Source organism: Ziziphus jujuba, chromosome 7 (genome assembly GCF_031755915.1).
Source record: "Ziziphus jujuba cultivar Dongzao chromosome 7, ASM3175591v1".
Lineage (NCBI taxonomy): Eukaryota > Viridiplantae > Streptophyta > Magnoliopsida > Rosales > Rhamnaceae > Ziziphus > Ziziphus jujuba.
In genome coordinates this window covers 24,418,496-24,440,817 of record NC_083385.1, presented here as the reverse complement: position 1 = coordinate 24,440,817, position 22,322 = coordinate 24,418,496, and the positions used below count along the sequence as shown (strand labels likewise).

General features: G+C 35.2%; 3 protein-coding genes and 1 long non-coding RNA gene across 4 annotated transcripts; 2 read left to right on the top strand and 2 right to left on the bottom strand.

Moving 5' to 3' along the window:
• The first annotated feature begins 456 nt into the window (after positions 1-456).
• On the top strand, positions 457-2,865 carry LOC112492498 (uncharacterized). The gene is made up of 2 exons (XR_003056866.3): positions 457-2,204; positions 2,355-2,865. It is a non-coding gene; the product is annotated as an uncharacterized LOC112492498 (long non-coding RNA).
• An 801-nt stretch (positions 2,866-3,666) lies between these two features.
• Positions 3,667-6,944, bottom strand: LOC107425581 (disease resistance-like protein DSC1). Its single transcript, XM_060818904.1, has 6 exons — positions 6,516-6,944; positions 6,311-6,361; positions 6,063-6,209; positions 5,696-5,824; positions 4,677-5,420; positions 3,667-4,428 (listed from the first exon to the last, which is right to left on the bottom strand). The coding sequence occupies exons 1-6, from the start codon at positions 6,942-6,944 to the stop codon at positions 3,667-3,669; spliced, it is 2,262 nt and encodes a 753-aa protein (XP_060674887.1).
• A 102-nt stretch (positions 6,945-7,046) lies between these two features.
• LOC132804490 (TMV resistance protein N-like) lies at positions 7,047-9,451 on the bottom strand. Its single transcript, XM_060818903.1, has 3 exons — positions 9,337-9,451; positions 7,863-8,082; positions 7,047-7,593 (listed from the first exon to the last, which is right to left on the bottom strand). Exons 1-3 carry the CDS (start codon positions 9,449-9,451, stop codon positions 7,047-7,049), a joined length of 882 nt encoding a protein of 293 aa, XP_060674886.1.
• Positions 9,452-18,667: 9,216 nt separating this feature from the next.
• Positions 18,668-21,915, top strand: LOC107425602 (probable pectinesterase/pectinesterase inhibitor 51). Its single transcript, XM_016035612.4, has 2 exons — positions 18,668-20,228; positions 21,085-21,915. The coding sequence occupies exons 1-2, from the start codon at positions 19,184-19,186 to the stop codon at positions 21,768-21,770; spliced, it is 1,731 nt and encodes a 576-aa protein (XP_015891098.3). The 5' UTR covers positions 18,668-19,183; the 3' UTR covers positions 21,771-21,915.
• Positions 21,916-22,322: the final 407 nt, after the last annotated feature.

The following is a 22,322-nucleotide window of genomic DNA, read 5'->3' as shown; positions in this document are numbered from 1 at the left end:
AGGAATATGCTAAGAAGCTTGGCTAGTGACAAGCTTAAGCAAGGGATTCAACTCTGGCACAAGATGAATTTGCCTACAACTCTATGACCTACCATCCATAGACTAGAGGCCAACTAAAGATGATCAATAGAACATTGAGGAATATGGTTAGAAGCTTGGCTAGTGACAAGCTTAAGCAAGGGATTCAACTCTGGCACAAGATGAATTTGCCTACAACTCTATGACCAATCTTTCCACTCGCTTCTGTCCCTTTTTTATTATTTATACTAAAATTCCTAACTTAATCCTAGACATTGCAGCCAATCTTAAGAGGGTTGACAAGCCAACAATTGATTCGGCTAACATTAGCTTTATTCACAGCCAAGCCATTTACGCTTTAGAGACAACCAATCAGAGATACAAAGCTCAAGCTGATGTCCATTGAAAGTTTAAGACTTTTAGTGCTGGAGACTTGGTCACGGTGCATCACTGAAAGGAAAGAATTTTAGTTGGTACTCGCAACAAACTGAAGAGCAAGAAGATAGGTCCTTTTCGAATTCTTAAGCGCTGTGGTGATAACGCTACCAGCTTGATCTACCAGCAGATTTGCAAAATTCCTCTACCTCCAACATCGCTGATCTCCACAAATATAATACTTTAGATGCTTTTCTAACTTCTTCCTCTTTCCTCATGGTCAAGTTTTCTCAAGGTGAGAGAGAATAATGTGGAACTTGAGACCAGAAGCTTTGTGGTCTGTGATTTAATTGCTACAACTTGAGCTTCATAATTTGGAACTAGGGATTGTAATGTTACCATTGGTTTACTTTCAAATTCAGTGGCACGGGTGTAGTTTTGTTTGTTAGTTCGTAGTTTTGTTTTTAATCAAAATGATTTGTTTTGTATTAGCTTGGTTATCAAGCAGAGAAGGCCACGAGGCTATGTTAGTTATGGTGTTCTTGAGCTCAATCAAGCACCCGTGTCATTTAAAAGATTTACCGTTGGTTGTAGGCAGCCACATCAATAATTGAGGTAGTAACCATGATTGTACTGAACCATTACAGAATTCAACCAGGTCAGTAATCAAAATCTCCAATAAAAATACATTCTTGAGTTGAGAGTAGACCTGGCCTTTGAATGGAATGGAAGCAAGAATTCTGTCAAAAGCACGTTGTCAATCAGTCATGACCAAAACCAAATAATCCCTGTCATAAGCATCTCTAACCCGGAAGAGAGGTGGGCAAATGTAAATTTAATTTTTCCGTCTATAACAAAATCTAGTGGTTGGTTACTTAGAAATTTTAGTTAAACAAAACGTCAAAATTATCAAACTTTTTTTTCTTTACATTTTATCTTAGTAATAATTCCAGTTAAACAAAACGTCAAAGTTATCAAACTTTCTTTTCTTTACATTTTATACCATTATTGCTTTGTTGAGACAGGAAACAGAAGCAACCCACTCCAATTGAGGCCAAAATAGTTGAACTAATAGGGAAAATACATCCATAACTTGGAAAAGAAAAATAAAAAGATCCAAAACAGACTCTAATTAGCCGAACACTGAAGTTGAACAGAGTGATCCACAAACAAACAGAGAAAAAAATTATTAATTTATGAAAATTATGGTTTTGATTAGTTTTTACCTTGCCTCTGCTTTGGGATTTGAGACCAGGAACCGCAAGGTGCAAATTGGTTTCCGAAATATCAAAATAAACAAAATAAATAAAAATGGGAAATAAGCGATTTGTTTGGTTCTCAAAATTTGAGCCAAAAAAAGAGGAAAAAAAAAAAAAAAGTGTGTGAAAAAGTAGAAAGCAGCCAACTTTTAGTCCGTGATAGCTTATTATAAACCATCTATTGCCGAGCCCCCATGGTGCGAACAGAGAGGGCTAATGGTTGACCATTAAACGGTGGTTCAGTCGCCGCCGATGTGCCATTTGAAAGAGAAAGCAAAAAAGCGTAGAGGGAGAGAAGAAACGTAGAGAGCGATAGAGTGAGAGACGATGAGTTCGCTTATAAATTAGGAAAAAATAAATTAGAATCCCTGCTCCTTGATAATTTTCCCGCGGAAGTGTGAGAAAAAAATTGGACAGTATTTTTGTAATATATTTTCTTTCTAAGGGTTCTACGCTGTTGTTCTTGTTTCACAGCTTCTCCAAACCCAGAACTGATGAAAAAGGACAAGCTGTCCATCTCATCCGCTTTCCAATTTGTATGCACTCCAAGAGGTTAGTCTATCATTTTTTTTTTTTAATTTTCTTTTTTTCTTTTTTGAGTTTTGATATTTCTATTAATTGAATTTTTATTTTTATTTTTATTTTTATTTTTTTTTTATGTGGGTTTGTGCTGAATGAGTGAATCTTTTGCAATTTGATAAGTGTGGAATTGGGGATGGCTTAGAAGGACATTGCAAGATTGAAGATTGCAGATTTGAAAAGCAGACATGGCTTTATTAAATATTTAATTTAGGAATAAAAATTGTTCTTACCAAATAAAGAGGATTGATTATAAATACTGGGTGGTTACAAAATGTTTGTGGTTCTGATTTGTAAAGTTTAAATATTCATATGGTGGCCCTTTGGAGTTTGGAGGTTGTGTTAAGGATTGGATTCCAGAAGAAGGACCTTTAATCCAAATATTACATAGATATGTTTAAATTTTGATGGATGGAGTGCTATTACTACTTGCTAGTACTATGATTAGCATGGTTTATGAAATTTTTCTTTAGAATATTTTTAGTGGTAAAGGTATTGAAGGGCTAATATAGGGGCCAACTGTGTCTGCACTCCTACAGGGTTGCATATTATTTTGTACTCTTTTCTCTTGCAGCAAACTCAAACTTTAGGTTTGTATTTGTGATGAATGAGTGTATCTTTGCATTTTTCACGATATTTTTTTTTTATTTTTGTTTATAAATGTGGAGTTTGGGAAGGTTAGAACTGGCTTAATTCGGCGAGTATAACTGTTTAGATGTACTTTAGCTTCTAGCTGAAATAAGTTGAATCAAGAAAGGACCAAATTGATAACTTTCTGCTTAATTTTTTAAAAATGAAATGGAATTAATGCATGCACACATTTTCTTCATTTAATTTGTATTCTTTAGTTTAAGTTTACAATCAATCCTAATATGAAGCTTTTGGTATTGATGGTAACTTATCAAATATTTAATCAAAATGTCACTTATTCATGTCTTCTAAGGGAAGAGTAGGAATTTGAAAATGTTTATCACACTGCATTAGTAAACATAGTTTTGGTTTACAGCAAAGATATTTTAGTTTGACTTATCATGTACGTATCCTCCAAATTCTTTGTTCTACGTCCACCAAAGTTGGTGGCATGTATGTCACCCACCACATGGTGATGTACTTTGCCCACTGTTGCAGGACTAATATATACATATATATATATATATATATGTATTTTCGAATTTTTATATGATAAAATAAAAGCATGTTCTCAGGGCAAGAACTGTTGAAATTGCCTTTTTAAAATGGTGTCACTTCAATTAGTGATCTAAGACTGAAAGGGTTTGTCTTGTTAATATGTAACCATCACAATTTAGGAAGTTACTGCATATTAAGATTATCTATATATATATATATATATATGTGATCTTAGTCCTAGTTTTTATTTATGCCAAGTACTATACATAAAGTTGTGCTATTGCAATGTATTAGCCTATATCTGTTGTCAAGAATTTAATTGCTTCATTCTCTTAGGACATGGTTCATCCATATAGTCGTCTTTTTCTTCTTCTTTCTCAATTATGCTTCCATTGAATTCAATCTCCTCATCCTCTTTGTCATCTGCAAAGCTAACACTTGAACTTCCACTGCGTTCAGACTCGTCTCCTTTTTCTGCCTCAAACGAGCTACCAATCATGCTCCCACTGAATTCAGACTTATCCCCATCATCTGGTTCTTTGTCCTCCCTATCTTGATTATTAAAAATGGTGTTCTCTGTGTCTTTGACATATAGCAGGTACATCCCGCAGTTTTTAACGGTGCCATGGTACGGACAGTTATGTTTAAAATATTCACGAGGATAGAAGTAAAGCTCAACTCCCGTGCCACTGGACCAACTAGATATATCATGGCGACACAGTGAATAGTCATACCACTGGAACACATGATCTGAATAGAAAACTTGGGCTTTGTGCCAAACCAAGAGAGGGCAATTAAATTTGTAATGGCTTTCTGATGTATCATAGCTAGTTTTGAAATGAGTTTCACACTCTAAATAGCAATCGCTATTAGAATCGTAGTAGTCCTCATTATTATCATCAAAAGTAACCACAATGCTGAGAGCAAAGCCCAAGAAATTGTTGGTATCAAACCAATGTGGAGGAAGCTTGATATCTAATAAAGGTCCTGCCGTTTGGTACATGAACCACTTGGGAATTTCATGCCCCAGATAACAAACACCAAACCAAGGTCTTTCATATGATGTTTCCTGCATCAACATCTGAATTTATTAAGATAAAAATGATATTGATCACCGGTGGTGAGTCATACCAGTGGACCTGACAGCTGACATGATGATTATTAATTGCTACAATGCTATGTGTTTAGTTAAAATGTAAGCGATCTAAGAGATTTCAAATAAAGTCGATTAATTATTTTCATGTCAGCTTTGCAGGAAGACATTTTTTTTTAAGAGGGCATGATTTGTTCAAAAGAGAGGGAGAGAAATGAACGTACATCAGTTCCAAAGAACTCTTTTGCTAGGGTTGTCATATGCCAAATTTTAAGTTGTGCATCAACCATTATGCTGCTGCTTGCTGTCTGGTATAACTTTAGGCAATCTGAAAATATAAGACCCTCATCTTTTACTCCAAAGTTTCGATAGTACTTCCAATCAGGTGTGAGTTCTGTTCTTGAAATTGTCTCTGTGTTTGGTAATGTGCAGTCATGTTCATATAAAACTTTTAGCAGATAGGGAAGCTTTGATAAGGACTTAAGGCGCTTGCTCTTATTCAAGTCAAGGGTAGGCAAAAATGGTAGTTCTTCAATGCTTACGTGTGGTAGGGATACTCTCTTAATAGTGATTTCACTAATATGTGCAAATATCCAACTTCCACGGATATCTAATGTATCACCATGTTGTTTTACCAGCCAGGAGCACCATAAACCGGCAATGGGAGGCAACTTTTGAAGCTTTGAGCAGCAAGAAAAGGAAAGATATTCAAGATTGTGTAAATTACAAATGCTGGACGGAATGAAGTCAAGGAATTTGCAAGAAGAAAGAATCAAGTGCTCAAGTCCATGTAGATTGGCAATTGATGTGTGTAACCTTTTAATGGCTGTTCCATTTAAACTGAGAGTCCTTAAACTCTCCATAGGTTCCAAGATCTTGGGGAAGTTTTCCAATTGTGAACACCTGTGAGCCAAATACTCATAAGAGATTTGAACTTGCAAATGATGGTTGGGAGACTCTTGAGCCTTCTGCAATTCTCAAGACACAATTCCAAGAATAGACACTGAATTGGTGAAGGGATTGCTTTTGTTGCTGTACTCCTCAAGTTTAAAATCCTTATATTCCTTGGAAGCTCATGAAACTTGGAAAAAGATGTGCAATTAGAGAGAGAAAGAGAATGCAGGGAGTTCATTATCATAGAAGCCTTGCTTGGAATATGCTTAATGTACATGAATCCATCAAGGTTCAAGGTACGAAGTTTGTCCAGATGCCAAAGTGATGAAGGCAGTTTTTCTATTCCAACCTCGCTTAAATCTAAGAACTCGATACTCCATGGTAACTCTGGAAGACTTTTAACATTACTGCAAGTTCTCAGACTCAGGAAAGTAAGCTTGTCAAGAGATTGAAAATGTGAAGGAACTTCATGTGTAAGCTTGGCAAGAGATTGAAAATGTGAAGGAACTTCATGTAGACCTATACATCCGTTTAAGTATTATTCTTTTGATGTTTGTAGCCAGAGAAAGATTTGGGATTTGAGTTAGTTGAGCAGACCAACCAAGGTCAATCTGTTTTAAGTTCTGAAGATTCTGCAGCTTCAAAGAAAAAGAAAATGATGACGAATAACAACTTTTTAGTCACTTCAATGTGTTAAGATCCAATAAAAGGCATACCTGAACTCCATTCCAAAGTAGCTCAACCTGACTATAGGGCATATTGAGTTCAACAAGATTTTCTGGGGTGAATGTTGCTGGCAAAGATTTCAAAGGGTATCCATCCCAGTGGAAATATCTTAGTGCATCAGGAAGAGATAGAAGACCCTTTGGAAGGGAAATTTTGCACCTCTCAGGATAAGATGAATCATAGTTGTTGTGAACTTTTAGCAATCTTAGATTTCAAAGGATGAACCTATCAACTCTACCTCTCTGATCTTAGACATGTCCAGGAATATGCCTTCAATTGCTTTAGTTCCCTGAAAAATGAAGATAAAAATTCATAAATTGCTCAACGTATACATAAAGTGGACATCTCATATGTTTCTGAACAATTATGCAATGGAAACAATTTTTAAAAAAAAAAAAAAAAATTAAATGCATTTAGGCTCTTACTGTTCCATTTCTTAGTACTTGATAGCTTTCTTCAGGAATGAATAATCTACTAGGCTTTCCAGCATCTTTAACCGACTCTTGGCGGACAATTTCACGACCCATCTCTTGTAGCAGATTGTGCATTTGTATTTTTTTGTCTCTGATAGTTATCAGAGACTCGTCGACAAGAACTGGTATTCCTATTTCAGCACAGTAACGGCAGCCATCCAGTTTCCTTTCTACATGATCTTTTTCCTCGCCTATAAAAAAACATGAAATGTCAAGAAATATCTCTTTCTGATTTTCATTGAGTCCATCATAACTTGTTTTCAACACATTATGAATTTCTTTGTTGAAAACTTTTTTCAATTCAGATGATGCACATTTCCATTCTTCTTCTCTTCTGCAATAAATGTAAGAGCCCAAAGCTTTGAGAGCCACTGGATTACCATTAGCATAGTTTACCATCTCTTTTGAAAGCTCTATATAATTTGTACTTGTGGCAGAGTTTTTCTAAAAGCACATTGGCAAAAGAGCTTAAAACCTTCATCCCGGTTTAATTCCTTAACCTCATATATCTATCTGATCAGCTCTGATGTTTCTAAGCACATGCACATTTCTAGTTGTCACAATGATTCTACTTCCATGGCCAAATAAATCACGTGCTCGTGACAAAATTTCTATTTGGTTGTCCTTCATGTTATCAAAAACAATGAGAACATTTTTACGACGAAGCCTTTCTTGAAAAAAAATTGATCTTATAGATGGTAAGCCCTCGTTGAAATTTTCTTCCTCTAACAGTGCAGAAAGAAGTTTCTCTTGGAAATAATCAGGGACAGATGTCTTCATTTTTTCTTCGACATCTCCAAGAAAGTAACAACTCTCGAATTGAGAAGACAACCGGTTAAATACAACATCAGCTAGGGTAGTCTTTCCAATTCCTCCCATACCCCAAATACCTATAATGCGAACATTTTCTGGGCCAATGCATGGTAATGACTCAATTTCCTTGACACATTCTTCGACTCCAACTAAACCCTTTAAATCACCTAATGATACATAATTCAGTTTCTTCAAAATGCCTTTAGTAATTGCCTCTACTAATTCAGACTCAGGCCTAGCATATTGGACAGAAAAATAGAGGTTATAATATAATATACAAAAAAACACTATGAAATGTACAAGTTATTATAGAACTAATGTCATTCGTATTATGTATTATTATTATTTTTTTCTCTCTTTGCTAGAAATTCATGTTTCACCTTGACAGTCCAAGAAGCAGAGTCCATTATTTCTTAGGCAGAATGGCCAAAAAATGAATGAATAAATAAATATACATCGTTTTTTTAATGGAAATTAGAAAGTAATACAAGTTGGATTTATTACCTAATTTTCTGTGAATCAAAGCCAGATAGATTGGCTGCTTCTTTCAAAGAAACCCTCCATAAGCTGATTTTATCTTCATCAAAACGTTCTCCAAGTTTACCTAATCCAGATGCATAGCTTCCCTTCTGTTTCCTTACATGTGATGGTTTTATGTGGTAAAATACAGGTATAACAATCTGTCCATTTCTTTTCTTGCAGTCCAGTATCTGCACCAGTTCATCTAAGCACCCAGAAGAAGAAGCATAGTTTGTTAGAGTTGGGCCTAGGCCCACTAGTGTGAATGATTTGAGTTTTTAGGTTGTTGAGTTTTGTTATAATAATTTTAAATCAAATCAAATAATTTTTTGATAATAGTGGGAGAGAGTTTTACGGGAGAATAACTCCTTATGAGAGTTTGAAGGTTGCACGAACTGTAACGTTCTTTTCAATTTTAATTTTTGGAAGGAAATATAGAGAAAAAAAAAATAGTGGTAAAGTGAAGGTACACAGAGAGTTCGAAGAGAAAAGCTTCAGAGGTATTGAATCTGAAAGCTTTTGTAGCTGTTGTATCCTGGGAGACGTTCGCTACAAAACTCCTACATCGGTGGGCGTAAAACGTCTTAAAGACACTGTGGTATCACACAGGCCTCGGTCAACCTTTCTAGAGAGTAGATCAATTTCAAAGACCTACAGGTTCTAAAATGCTTTATTTATTTTGTATTTATTTTTATTTATTTTGTATTAAATTGTCCACATGTATTTACATATATTCATCTATGATATTTTCCCAACAATCTTAAGACGTTTTATTAATTTTTATATATGTAAATATAATGTGAAAATTTAAGTTGTTTATTATGTTATTGTTTACTGTGTATATATTGCATTTTTATGCTTATATATATATATTGATTAAATATTTCCATGTGTGTTTCACCGTTGAAACAAGAGAAGAAAAAAAAAATTTATTAAACCCGTGGGTATAAAAATTTATGGGTAATTATTAATTTTTTGTTTTTGATCAAAAATCTTCCAAAATTGAATTGCCCATAAATTTTTAAACATTTTGGTGTATTTTTGGTAATTTTTGGCCACTGGGAGAGTGGAAAAGAGATGGAAAATTGTTGCTGGGTCGTATGACTCGTTTACCAGAGAAACCGGGTCAAAATGACCCTGTTGAAGGTTGAAGAAGAAAAGAAATAGGGTTTGGGCTGTATCTAAAAGGCTGGGCCGGTTTTTCTAATGTTATTGGGTCAGGCCCAGTTCTAAAGCCCAGACCAGGTTAGAACAGCTTACTGTTCAACCCAGGACCCAGGTCCGATTGAGATCAAGGCCCAAGAGAACCGGTCCAATGGCAAATGGGCTTACCACGTGTCGCCAAAACAATGAGCCACATGTCGCCCAACGGATGGAACACGTGTCGACCTGATAAAGATGACACGTGTCTCATTCTCGGACGGCCACGTTTTATGCTCTGGACAGTCCACGTGTCGACCTGCTACAGGTGACTTGTGTCTGTCTCTAGTAGCGACACGTGTCGTAAATAGTGCCAACAGGATCGCCACGTGGCATATCCACGTCATCAATGTGATGACATGGCCTGGTTCCATGTCAGCATGGTTATGACGTGGAGGTGACACGTCACCAGGATGATCACGTGGCGGGGCACCACGTCAGCGATATGATGATGTGGCATAGTGCCCAGTGTGCCGAGCGATGACGTGGCGTGGTGCCATGTCAGCACTGTGATTATGTGGCGGGGGCCACATCAGCGGTATGATGACATGGCAGGGGTGCCACATCAGCCCTATGGCCAGGCCACATCAGCATGATGACACGTGGCATGAACAGCACTGATGAATAGTGACTATGAATAGTGTTTTGGGGTGTATACAGTAATTTTTTGTGGTGTATTCAGAAACCCTAAAAATAACTTTTTGTGTGTTTTCCTTATGGAAATTGCATATAATTAGTTTGTTAATATAGAAAATAACAACTAATTGATTTCTGTTTTGTGATGTTACAGAAATGGCAAGTGGAGACAACAGGACTGTGCCCACTCAGACTTCTGGAATTCAGATGCCTCCTTCTGCTAGTCATGCAGAGAAACCTGAGAAGTTTAATGGAGCAAACTTCAAAAGATGGCAGCAGAAGATGCTATTTTATTTGACCACCCTGGGACTTGCGCAGTACTTGACTGAAGATGTGCCACCCAGTAATGAAGAGAGTGATAAGGAGACTCTCATGGTCGTGGATGCATGGAATAATTTCGATTACTTATGTCAGAATTATATCCTGAATGGCCTGTCTGATGCCCTGTATGGTGTATACTGTGGCACGAAATCAGCAAAGGAGCTGTGGGAAACACTGGACCGAAAGTACAAGACCGAAAATGCAGGTTCAGGAAAGTTTATTACAGGCTGATTCTTGGATTACATGATGGTGGATGCAAAGCCAATAATGAATCAAGTACATGAGTTGCAAGTGTTGATTCAGGAAATGCTTGCTGAAGGGATGATAATGAATGAAGCATTGCAAGTGGCCTGCATGATTGAGAAACTACCTCCGAGTTGGAGTGACTTCAGGAATTATCTGAATCATAAGAGAAAGGAGATGGATATGGAGGCTCTTATTAGCAAGCTTTGCATAGAAGATGACAACAGAAAGTCTGATAAGAGAACTTCGAACACTGTGTTGAAGGCTAATGTTGTGGAGCATGGTCAGGGCTCTAAGAATAAGAAGCAAATTGGAAAAGCTTCTAAGCTAGGGCTAAAAGGAGGAATCTCCAAGAAGGCCAAATTTCAAGGCAGGTGCTTCAACTGTGACAAGATGGGTCACAGAGCTACTAAATGTAGGCTACCAAAAAGAAAGAGGAACCAGGCACAAGTGATGGAGGACATCACTAAAGAGGTTGACGATATTAACCTAAGTGCTGTGATATCTGAGGTGAACTTGGTGGGATCTAATCCTAGAGAGTGGTGGATAGATACTGGTGCGACCCGCCACGTGTGTTCGGATAGGAGTATGTTCACTTCCTTCGAACCAAAGAAGAATGGGGAGAAGCTATTTATGGGTAACTCCGCTACCTTAGAAATCCAAGGTGAGGGCAAAGTAATCCTGAAGATGACCTCAGGGAAAGAGCTGACTCTGAATAATGTATTGTATGTTCCAGACATTCGCAAGAATCTGGTATCTAGATCGCTGCTGAGCAAACATGGTTTTCGCTTAGTGTTTGAATCAGACAAGGTTATTTTGTCTAAATTTGGGATGTTTGTGGGAAAGGGCTATGTAGTCAATGGTTTATTTAAGTTGAATGTAATGACTGTAAAGCCTAAAGAAATGAATAAAGCTAGTAGTTCTTCTGTTTACTTGCTTGAGTCTTCCATTTTATGGCATGGTAGACTAGGACATGTTAATTTTAATTCTCTGCGGAGATTAATTAACTTAAATCATATTCCCACATTTGAAATTGATTCCAATCATAAGTGTGAAACTTGTGTGGAAGCAAAATTAACGAGGTCATCATATCAAACAATTGATAGAAATAAGGAACCTTTGGATTTAATACATAGTGATATATGTGATTTAAAATTCATACCGACTAAAGGTGGTAATAAGTATTTTATTACCTTTACTGATGATAGCACAAAATACTGCTATGTATACTTGCTTAAAAGGAAGGATGAGGCTATAGAGAAATTTATTCTCTATAAAATGGAAGTTAAGAATCAACTCAACAGGAAAGTTAAAGTGATCAGAAGTGATCGTGGTGGAGAGTATGTAACTCCTTTCGGAGAGTATTGTGCTCAACATGGCATAATACATGAAGTTACTCCACCATATTCGCCACAATCAAATGGTGTGGCTGAACGGAAAAATAGAACCTTGAAAGAAATGATGAATGCAATGTTGATAAGTTCTGGAGTACCTCAGAACTTGTGGGAGGAAGCCATTTTGTCAGCAAATGACCTTTTAAATAAGGTGCCCCGAAAAGATAAGGTAAAGACACCTTATGAGGTATGGAAGAGAAGATAACCCTCCTACAAATATTTACGAATGTGGGGGTGTCTAGCTAAAGTAGTAGTACCTACACCTAAGAAGGTGAAGATAGGTCCAAAAACTGTTGATTGCATCTTCATAGGATATGCACAGAATAGTAATGCATATCAGTTTCTCGTGTATAGGTCAGAAATTTCTGATATACACAAGAACACAATAATGGAATCGAGAAATGCATCATTTTTCAAACACATTTTTCCATATAAAGTGGAAGAAGGACCGAGTACGTCTAAACGAACTTATGATACTATTTATGATGATAATTATGATAGTGATCAAGAACAAGAAACTAAAGTTGAGCTTAGACGAAGCAAGAGAGTAAAAACTGAAAATTCCTACGGTCCGGATTTTCTTACTTATATGCTAGAAAGTGAACATCAAAGCTTCCAAGAGGCCATAAATTCTCCTGAAGGGAATTTATGGAAAGAAGCGGTTAAAAGTGAAATTGATTCCATCATACAGAATCACACTTGGGAGTTAGTAGATCTTCCTCCAGGTTGTAAACCTTTGGGTTACAAATGGATTTTTAAAAGAAAGATGAAAGCAGATGGAACAATATATAAATACAAGGCAAGGCTTGTAACTAAGGGATACAAGCAAAAGGAAGGCCTTGATTATTTTGACAGTTATTCTCCAGTAACGAGGATAAATTCCATAAGGATGGTACTGGCAATCGCAGTATTGCGGGATCTTGCAGTACATCAAATGGATGTGAAAACAGCCTTTCTGAATGGAGATCTAGAGGAAGAGATCTACATGGAGCAACCTGAGGGTTTTACTGCTCCAGGACAAGAAAGGAAAGTTTGTAGATTGGTAAAGTCCTTATATGGACTTAAACAAACTCCAAAGCAATGGCATCAAAAATTTGATAATGTCATGCTAAAAGATGGGTTCAAAATAAATGAATGTGACAAGTGTATCTATATAAAAGATACAGAGAATGGATATGTTATTCTATGTTTGTATGTAGATGACATACTCATAGTAGGTAGTGATGACAATATGGTCCGAACTACAAAAGCCATGTTAAATTCTAAATTTGACATGAAAGATATGGGGCTTGCAGATGTGATTTTAGGTATGAAAATCACGAAAACTTCGAATGGAATCATTCTTAGTCAAACTCATTATGTAGATAAAATACTGGCTAAGTTTAGTAATGATGATACTAGTATAGAAAAAACACATAGATATAAGTTTACGCTTATCCAAAAATAAAGGAGAAGGTGTATCTCAAGTAGAATATGCTAGGGTGATTGGAAGTCTGATGTACTTGATGAGTTGTACCAGACCAGACTTAGCCTACGTAATAAGTAGACTAAGTAGATACACGAGTAATCCAAATGAAGATCATTGGAAAGGGATCGTTAGAGTATTAAGATATCTACGATATACTCGTGAATACGGACTGCACTATACAAGATATCCTGCTGTATTATAAGGATACAGTGATGCAAATTGGATATCAGATATAAAGGATTCAAAATCCACTAGTGGCTATGTATTCACGTTAGCAGGTGCAGTTGTGACATGGAAGTCCTCGAAACAAACTGTGATAGCTCGATCCACTATGGAATCCGAGTTTATTGCTCTAGATAAATGTGGTGAAGAGGCAGAATGGCTACGCCAATTTTTAGAGGACATTCCGAGGTGGCCTAAACCTGTGCCAGCAATAAGTTTACATTGTGATAGTCAATCTGTGATTGGCAGGGCACAGAATATTATGTATAATGGAAAGTCTAGACACATTCGTCGTAGACACAATTCCATTAGACAATTAATCTCAACTGGAGTTATCTCAATAGACTATGTAAAGTCAAAAGATAACATTGCGGATCCGCTAACCAAAGGGTTAAATAGAGAACTAGTTGAGAAGTCATCGAGGGGAATGGGATTGAAGCCCGTGAATAAAGTCAATACGATGGAAACTCAACCTAGTTGATTGGAGATCCCAAGATCTAGGTTCAATGGGACAACTCAATTGTAAAGACTAGTATGGATTACTGTGGGGGGTTAATCCTCTGCCCATTCCTATGATGAAACAGTGATAAAGAGAGGTTAAGCATAAAAGTATGCTTTTAATGATTCCTATAAGCGTGTGTTTAGTAATCTATGCATAGGTATGCTGATTATAAAAGAAATAGGAATCACCTATGTGAGAGAGAAGAGTGGCTGCTTCAAAGGAGAATTGTTTAGGGCACAATTCTTTAGAAACTCTCGCAGAACCAGGGAGGTGTTCAGGGCCAAAAATGAACACAACAGTGAGAACTGAAGTGTATCAGGAAGGAATCATGTGTGGGCTATGTTGTCATTTACACAAAAGACAAAATGGTTCGAAGATATCGCTTCTACTATAAGTCAGTAAAGAAAATGTAGTCTCTCAAGGGAAGGTTTAAAGAGTAACATCTACCTATCCTATGCAGGTTCCGACTGTAGAGCTTTACCACTAGAGTCATGTTTGTATTTTTAAATCAAATCATTCATGTGGGGGATTGTTAGAGTTGGGCCTAGACCCACTAGTGTGAATGATTTGGGTTTTTTGGTTGTTGAGTTTTGTTATAATAATTTTAAATCAAATCAAATAATTTTTTGATAATAGTGGAAGAGAGTTTTACGGGAGAATAACTCCTTATGAGAGTTTGAAGGTTGCACGAATTGTAACGTTCTTTTCAATTTTAATTTTGGAAGGAAATACAGAGAAAACAAAATAGTGGTAAAGTGAAGGTACACAGAGAGTTCGAAGAGAAAAGCTTCAGAGGTGCTGAATCTTAAAGCTTTTGCAGCCGTTGTATACTGGGAGACGTTTGCTACAAAACTCCTGCACCGGTGGGCGTAAAACGTCTTAAAGACACTGTGGTATCACACAGGCCTCGGTCAACCTTTCTAGAGAGTAAATCAATTTTAAAGACCTACAGGTTCTAAAATGCTTTATTTATTTTGTATTTATTTTTATTTATTTTGTATTAAATTGTCCACATGTATTTACATATATTCATCTATGATATTTTCCCAACATAGTTTTCCGAGAAAACAATTACGGAAAGCTTTGATTCCCCGATTGCTTTGAGAAGAGCTGGTGAAATTCCATGTCCTCTCTCAAGTTTGTAATCTATGTAGGTGTCAATCTTTTTCCTACTTAAAGCAGCATGAAGATGGCTGATAAAAGTGGCACCTGTGTCTTCACCTCTAAAACTTGGAAATACATGGTACTTAATTTCACGAGGTAGAATAGAAGAAGAAGAAAATGCTCAGAACATTCAAAGAAACTTTGTCCCTTACGAGCAATACATAATACAGGCGATAATACTATCTACCGGTAGCTTGAAAGCATAAACTTCAAATATATATGTAGGACACTGCCATTTAGTTATTAAAGAATATAAGGACTGAAAAGAAAATATATATATTAAAGTTAATGATATAAGCTAGGTACCTAATTAATCTTAGTGCATTGATGAACTCGACAAATATGAATATGCTTTACACACTTGAACATAGTAATTATTAAATTACTAGTTGCTTCTCATAGAGGACGAGCCTTACCGCTGTAAGTTGCTCCTTGCTTCTTATAAAAGACGAGCCGACCCATCACCCTTCTGTAAAAAGCAAATTAGAAAATTTAATTATTTATTTAATTGCCTATTGATATCTATATATATATATATATATATATTGATTTTTTATTTTGGGGAAATCGGATTTAAAAAATATATTTTTTTAACCTTATTAAAACTTGGGGGCTTAGCGGTTTTTACGACTGGTTAAGCCTACAAATTTGAGATCATTGTTAAAGGAAAAATGACAATGCCATTGGTTGGACCCAATTATGATCATTGTTGGAATTTGAAGATTTGTTAAGATATTAAAAGGCAGTGGTGGATCGTGCTGGGGGGAACGTGAAGACGACTTTCTTTTGACACTAATGGAAGTAGGTGGAAAGAAACAGTGTTTGGCGGTCAAAAATATATTTCGTACCCTCCAAAACAAGGGTTAGCTACATGTTTGGATGGTTTAATTTGTCTTGAAACCTTAAGGGATATTTTCATTCTTTTTTTAAATTTACAATTTTAATATCTAATTTTGAAAAATAGTAAGTTAAGCTTTTTATATTTCAATTTGTTGCAGATTTGTCAAAGTTTTAGGTTTACCAAACAAATTACTAACAATTTTATCTATGCATCTCCTTTTTTCTCTTTTGATCAATATTCTTAGTCTCTTTTCTCACCTACTATACTGTTAGTTTCCAATTTATTATAGAAGCAAGGACCTAAAGCGAGCCATCCAGGATTTGACCAATACGCAACAATCAGACCTCTAGGGATGTGGATACAAATTCGATATTATAAAAATAAAATGCAAAATATTGAGGGATATTAGTATAAAAAAAAAGAAAAAAAAAAAGGATCTTGGCTATCAGCTTTTTCTTGATACCAATTAATATGGCAATATTTTGTTAAACTTTTATCATATTGACTTATTTATACATACATATACTACATATTTGTCAATTATTAACTTATGACCACATTAATAAAATAGTTAAAAATTAAAAAAATATTATATGCCATTGTTGATGAACGATCATTAATAATAATTACATAACAAATTCCAATTTAAACAGTAAAAATTGAAGATTTAATTTTATAATTTTATAATAAACTAATAAAATTAAATATTCCAATTAAAATATATTAAATAAGCTCATAAATAGTAAGATTCTTAAGAAATTTATGAACAACTAATAAAAATAAAATCTTTTACTTTTTTTTTTACAGCAATAAAATCATTACTTTATTTGTCAACATTAATTTTAAATCATTTAGAAAAAGAAAATGAAAAAAAAAAAAAAACTAGAACTCTTGTAAAATGATAAAATTGTTGTTTGCCATTCAACTATAATAAATAAATAAAAACTAAGTAAACAAACAGTTGCGCTAGACGGATATTCCAAACCACTAACCCTATAAATAAGTGAGGGACCATGGAATTTTATTATTTAAAAGGGTTATTTATTATCAATAAATGAATAATTTAATAATTTAAAAAGTTTTATAATTTTTTTAAAAAAATAATTCACTAATTGTAAAATGTACTTTTTTTTATTTTACCAAGATATATATTTATAACTTATACCATATGTTGACTTCTTTTAAATTATCTTAGTGAAAAAGATATTATGATTGAATTGTCAGATTATTCAAGGCACAATAAATATGCCTACTATATTAACCAATTTTTTCTTCAAAAGAGAATTCATAAATATGCCAATTATATTAAACAATTTTTTCTCCAAAAAAAACTTTTGAAGTCATAATAACTTTGAATAATTATTCTATATAAAATGAAAATAAAATAATATATATATATATATATCAAATATGGTATAAACTGCAAAAAATTAAAAATGAGATAGATTTCAATAAAAGAAAAGGCAAAACAATTTACAAGAATAGTTTGAGAAAAAAGCCAAATTGAATAAATTATTTTAGTACATTAGTCCAAATTGAAATTGAACAGTTTCATTACTTTTGTGAAAATCATTCATTATCAAATATTAATTATTTATCAAGTTTTTACTATATCTCTAATAATTTTATTTAATTAATAATGCCATTTGTTTTCTATTATTTATTATTATTATATATTTATTGCATGTTCTTGGATGCGTATAAGACAAACATTCAACTATTCTATATTTTTAAAGGGTTATCCAACTGCATTCTAGTTCTTCTTCAATTAAATATAATGCAAAATGGCTAACCAGGCAGTTTCTTTCTTTCCCCCTTTTTTTAATATTTTTTAAAACCTATAGAATTTAGCTTGACATAATGCCAAACCCCTTTTTTTTTTTTTTTTTTTTCTCCTCCTTTTGGAATACCTAATGCCAAACCTTATAGGGTTTAGCCGATATTAACTCTAACAATTACCATATTTTTTATTTGGTATGTTGAACTGGATTTCTCTTAATAATATGAAAAATTTCTGTCCCAAAAAAAAAAAAAAGGTAAAATTAAGGATGCAACCAATAGTAGTAACATAAACAGCTATCCAGTTAAGTTGCCAATTTTTATTGATAAAAGAAATTGCAAGCAAAGTTAGTTTTGAAATATTTCATTTATGCCCATTTTTATTGGCAATATTTCATTTATGCCCATTTTTATTGGCAAAAGAAATTACAAGCAAAGTTCGTTTTGAAATATCTTATATATAATTAATAAGTGAAAAAAAAAATTCTAAAATTATTATTTTTTTCATTTTTCACCATTAATTTTAATTTTAATTTTGTAAGAATTGCTAAAGCTAATATATTTGTCGTTGTTGTGCTAAAGCTGATATAATAATTGAATAGTTGTAATTTGATAACAATACAAAATTTAAGCATAAATGAGGTTAGAATACATAATTATTAATTCATTTTTTAAAATGTGCGGAAAGAATAATTTATTTTAATGTAAATTATATAAGGCAATTGACTATAGTGATAAGCATTCAAATTGTTTCTAAATAAATAATGATAACAAATTAACATCATACAATTTGGCTAATTTATTGAGATTCTCTATTTCTAAACAAATGGAAAAAAAAAAATTTTGTCCTGAATTCACATTATTATATTTTAGATGGTTCAAATGAAATACAGACCTTTTTATGAAAAAAATTAATAATAATAAAAAAAGTCCAAGGACATGGGCGTAATTTCAAAAGGATAAAGAAGATTAGTGTAAACCACCCGTTACATTAGCATCATAGATGTTTTCGTCTGCGACATCAACGTACAAAACATTCCTACCGAAAACAACTTTACTCTGCCAGCTATAATCCAAAAAAAAAAAAAAAACTTTACTCTTCCAGCTAAAAAATTCACTCTTTCATTTACCAAAGAAGAAAAAGCAAAACCAATATGCATTCTCTCTTTCTTTCTTCTAATTTCTATGGTCTCCTCCTCTGTGAATCCGTGACTAAGAAAGCACTTTCGTCACTCCCTTTTTCTTGCCCGTGACACACTCTCTTTCTCTCTCGTGAACTGCTTCATAAATTTCTCTCTCTTACACGCACAAACAAAATCACACGCACAGAACAACCAAAATCACTTCCATCCAATCCAAACAATCAGGAAACAGAAAAAAAAGGAAAAAAAAGAAAAAAAAGGAAAAAAAAAAAGAGAAAAAAAAAATCCAAAAATCCGCACTACAAATACCCAAAATTGAAAAAAAAGGAAAAAAAAAAAAGAGAAAAAAAAAAATCCAAAAATCCGCACTACAAATACCCAAAATTTACTCACCATGACATCCCACCACAGAAAACCAACAAAACCCTTCCCACTCTCACTCTCCAAACCAACTTTCCTCCTCATTTCCATGGCTTCCCTCCTCATTCTCTCCCTCATCTCTCTTCTTCTCTTCTTCTCTCTCTCCTCCGCGTCTAACCATCACAGCCACCACAATCCCAAAATCATTCCCACCGTACCCACCTCCTCCTCTTTACCGGCAGCGATCCAGCAGGCTTGCAAGGCAACCAGGTTCCCGGAACAATGCCAGACCTCGCTATCCCAATCTCCCCATCTCCCGCCCAACCCTTCCTCCGTCGAAATCGTTCAATCAGCCATCTCTGTCTCGTCGGAAAACCTCAAAACCGCCCTTTCCATGGTTAAATCGATCCTCGACTCCTCCTCCGGCAGCCAGAACCGGACCACCGCCGCGAATAACTGCCTCGAGGTCCTTCACAATTCCGAGTACCGGACCTCCCTCGCCGGCAAAGCCTTTCCGGCCGGGAAAATGAAGGACGCCCGCGCGTGGATGAGCGCCGCTCTGCTCTTCCAGTACGACTGCTGGTCGGCGCTCAAGTACGCGAACGACACCAAAATGGTGAACGAGACGATGTCGTTTCTTGATTCGCTGATCGGGCTGTCCAGCAATGCGCTGAGCATGATGGCGTCGTACGACAACTTCGGGGCGAAGACCGAGTCGTGGGTCCCACCGAAAACGGAGAGAGACGGGTTCTGGGGGAACGGGTCTGGCAGTGGGTCGGATCTGGGTTCGGGTGGGGGGTTTCCGTCCAAGTTAACGGCGGATGCGACGGTCTGTAAGGACGGAAGGGGAGGGTGTTATAAGACGGTGCAAGACGCCGTTAACGCGGCTCCGGATAACGCGGTGGTAGGGAAGAAGTTCGTGATTCATATAAAGGAAGGAGTTTACGAGGAGACCGTGAGGGTCCCTTTGGAGAAGAAGAACGTAGTGTTTTTGGGTGATGGGATGGGCAAAACTGTAATTACAGGATCTTTGAATGTGGGCCAGCCTGGGATCTCCACCTATAATACGGCAACAGTTGGTAAGTTTGTAAATACAATTTTACATTTTTGGATTGTAGTTTAATTGGTTGGTTCAACAATTTAATTTAGTTCAGTTTTAAATGTTTTTCGTTTGGGATTTATTTTATTTTTTTCTTTTTTGTTTTTGCTTTCCATGTTTTATTTTCCTTGTTTTTTAAAGCACCACTCAAGTGACAGCTATTTTAGAAGCAGCTGTTACGGCACATCACACCACTTCCATTGTGTTTAAAGTCTTCGGCGTAGGTTTCGTGAATTTCTGATAAGAGATGGACAGATTTTTTACTTTTTATTTTTATTTTTTTATAAATCTTTTTTTGTATTGGAGACGGAAATTTGGAACTTTGGACCTTAGAACAGTTACTATTGTTTAAGGTGAAATGAATCTAGAATTGCATATGGTTGTAAGACATGTTATGGAAAAAGATAAAAACTAACGTCATGTGGTGGGTCTCACTCTTTTGGAGTGACCGAACTTGACTTAGGGACTTTTTAGAGGCACGTTGTGGTAGGAAATTTATCACATACCGTCCCAAAGGGAGACAAAAGCTTGGGAGTTGTTACCTTGGTATTCGTATGACATTTAGCAAAAAGTTTCTTTGAAAAAAAAAAAAATTTGCTTTACTTGGCAGTAGGAAAGCTTTGTGATATTTCTATGGCAACTCAACGCCATTTGAAGTCGTTTTCAATGGTAGGAAAAAAAAAAAAAAATAAATAAATAAACTAAAATCTTTCAAACAAGCAAAAGGTATTTCTTACCGCCAAGTAAAGCAATTTTTTTTTTTTTTTTTCTGTTTCATTATATAAATTTTGATAATATGTACGGTATGCTAATTGTTGAGTGTTATAATGGAGCAGGAGTTCTTGGAGATGGATTCATGGCAAGTGGTCTTACAATCAAGAACACAGCCGGTCCTGATGCACACCAAGCGGTAGCATTCAGATCAGACAGTGATCTTTCTGTCATTCAGAATTGTGAGTTCTTAGGCAATCAGGACACTCTCTATGCTCATGCCCTTCGACAATTCTACAAATCGTGCCGTATCCAAGGCAACGTAGATTTCATATTCGGAAACTCAGCTTCAGTTTTCCAGGACTGCCAGATCTTCGTCGCTCCGCGACAACTCAAGCCTGAGAAGGGCGAAAACAATGCTGTCACAGCTAATGGCCGGACAGACCCGGCACAATCCACTGGATTCGTTTTCCAAAACTGTTTGATAAATGGTACTGAGGAGTACATGAAACTGTATTATAGCAAGCCTAAAGTGCACAAAAACTTCTTGGGAAGGCCATGGAAAGAATACTCGAGGACGGTTTTCATAAACTGTAACATTGAATCTCTTCTAGCCCCTCAGGGTTGGATGCCATGGAGTGGAGATTTTGCTTTGAAAACTCTTTTTTATGGTGAATTTGGGAATTCTGGACCTGGGTCTAATTTGTCACAGAGAGTGGCTTGGAGTAGCCGAATTCCTGCTGAGCATGTCAATGCATATTCAGTGCAGAACTTTATTCAAGGAGATGAGTGGATTCCAACATCTCAATAATTTTCTTGAAAAAATTAGTGTAATAATTTGAGGCATTAGTTTGATAGTTCCAAAATTACTTGGTAACTAAAATAATTGTTAGGTAGTAATAGCATTACTGAAAATAAGATAATACAATAATTTTTTAGTAGTGGATTTTGTTTTACATTATGACAGTCCAAAAGCTTGATCTTTGTGGCCTTCTTAATATGACGTATAAAAACCATCCTCTACAAGCTCTAAATAAGGTTTATATTTATTTAGCAAAAAAAATGACGTTTATATTTTTATTTTTTATTTTTGTTTATATACCTAATGATAAAAACAAAAGCATACATTTATCAAAAATGAGTTTTATTTTATGAACAGTTTAAAATAGTTTTCAATTAGTATTTTTTTTGTTTTTGTTTTTTCCTTTAATCGTTGGAGCATTTTCCAATATGCTTTTTTAAAAACAAAAAAAAAATTTATTTTTATTTTTAAAGGGTTATAACTAATTTGGATAATTTAAAAAAATTATACTATAGAGTAAGACTTGGTTCCCTAACTCACTCTGTATATAAAGTTTTTAAT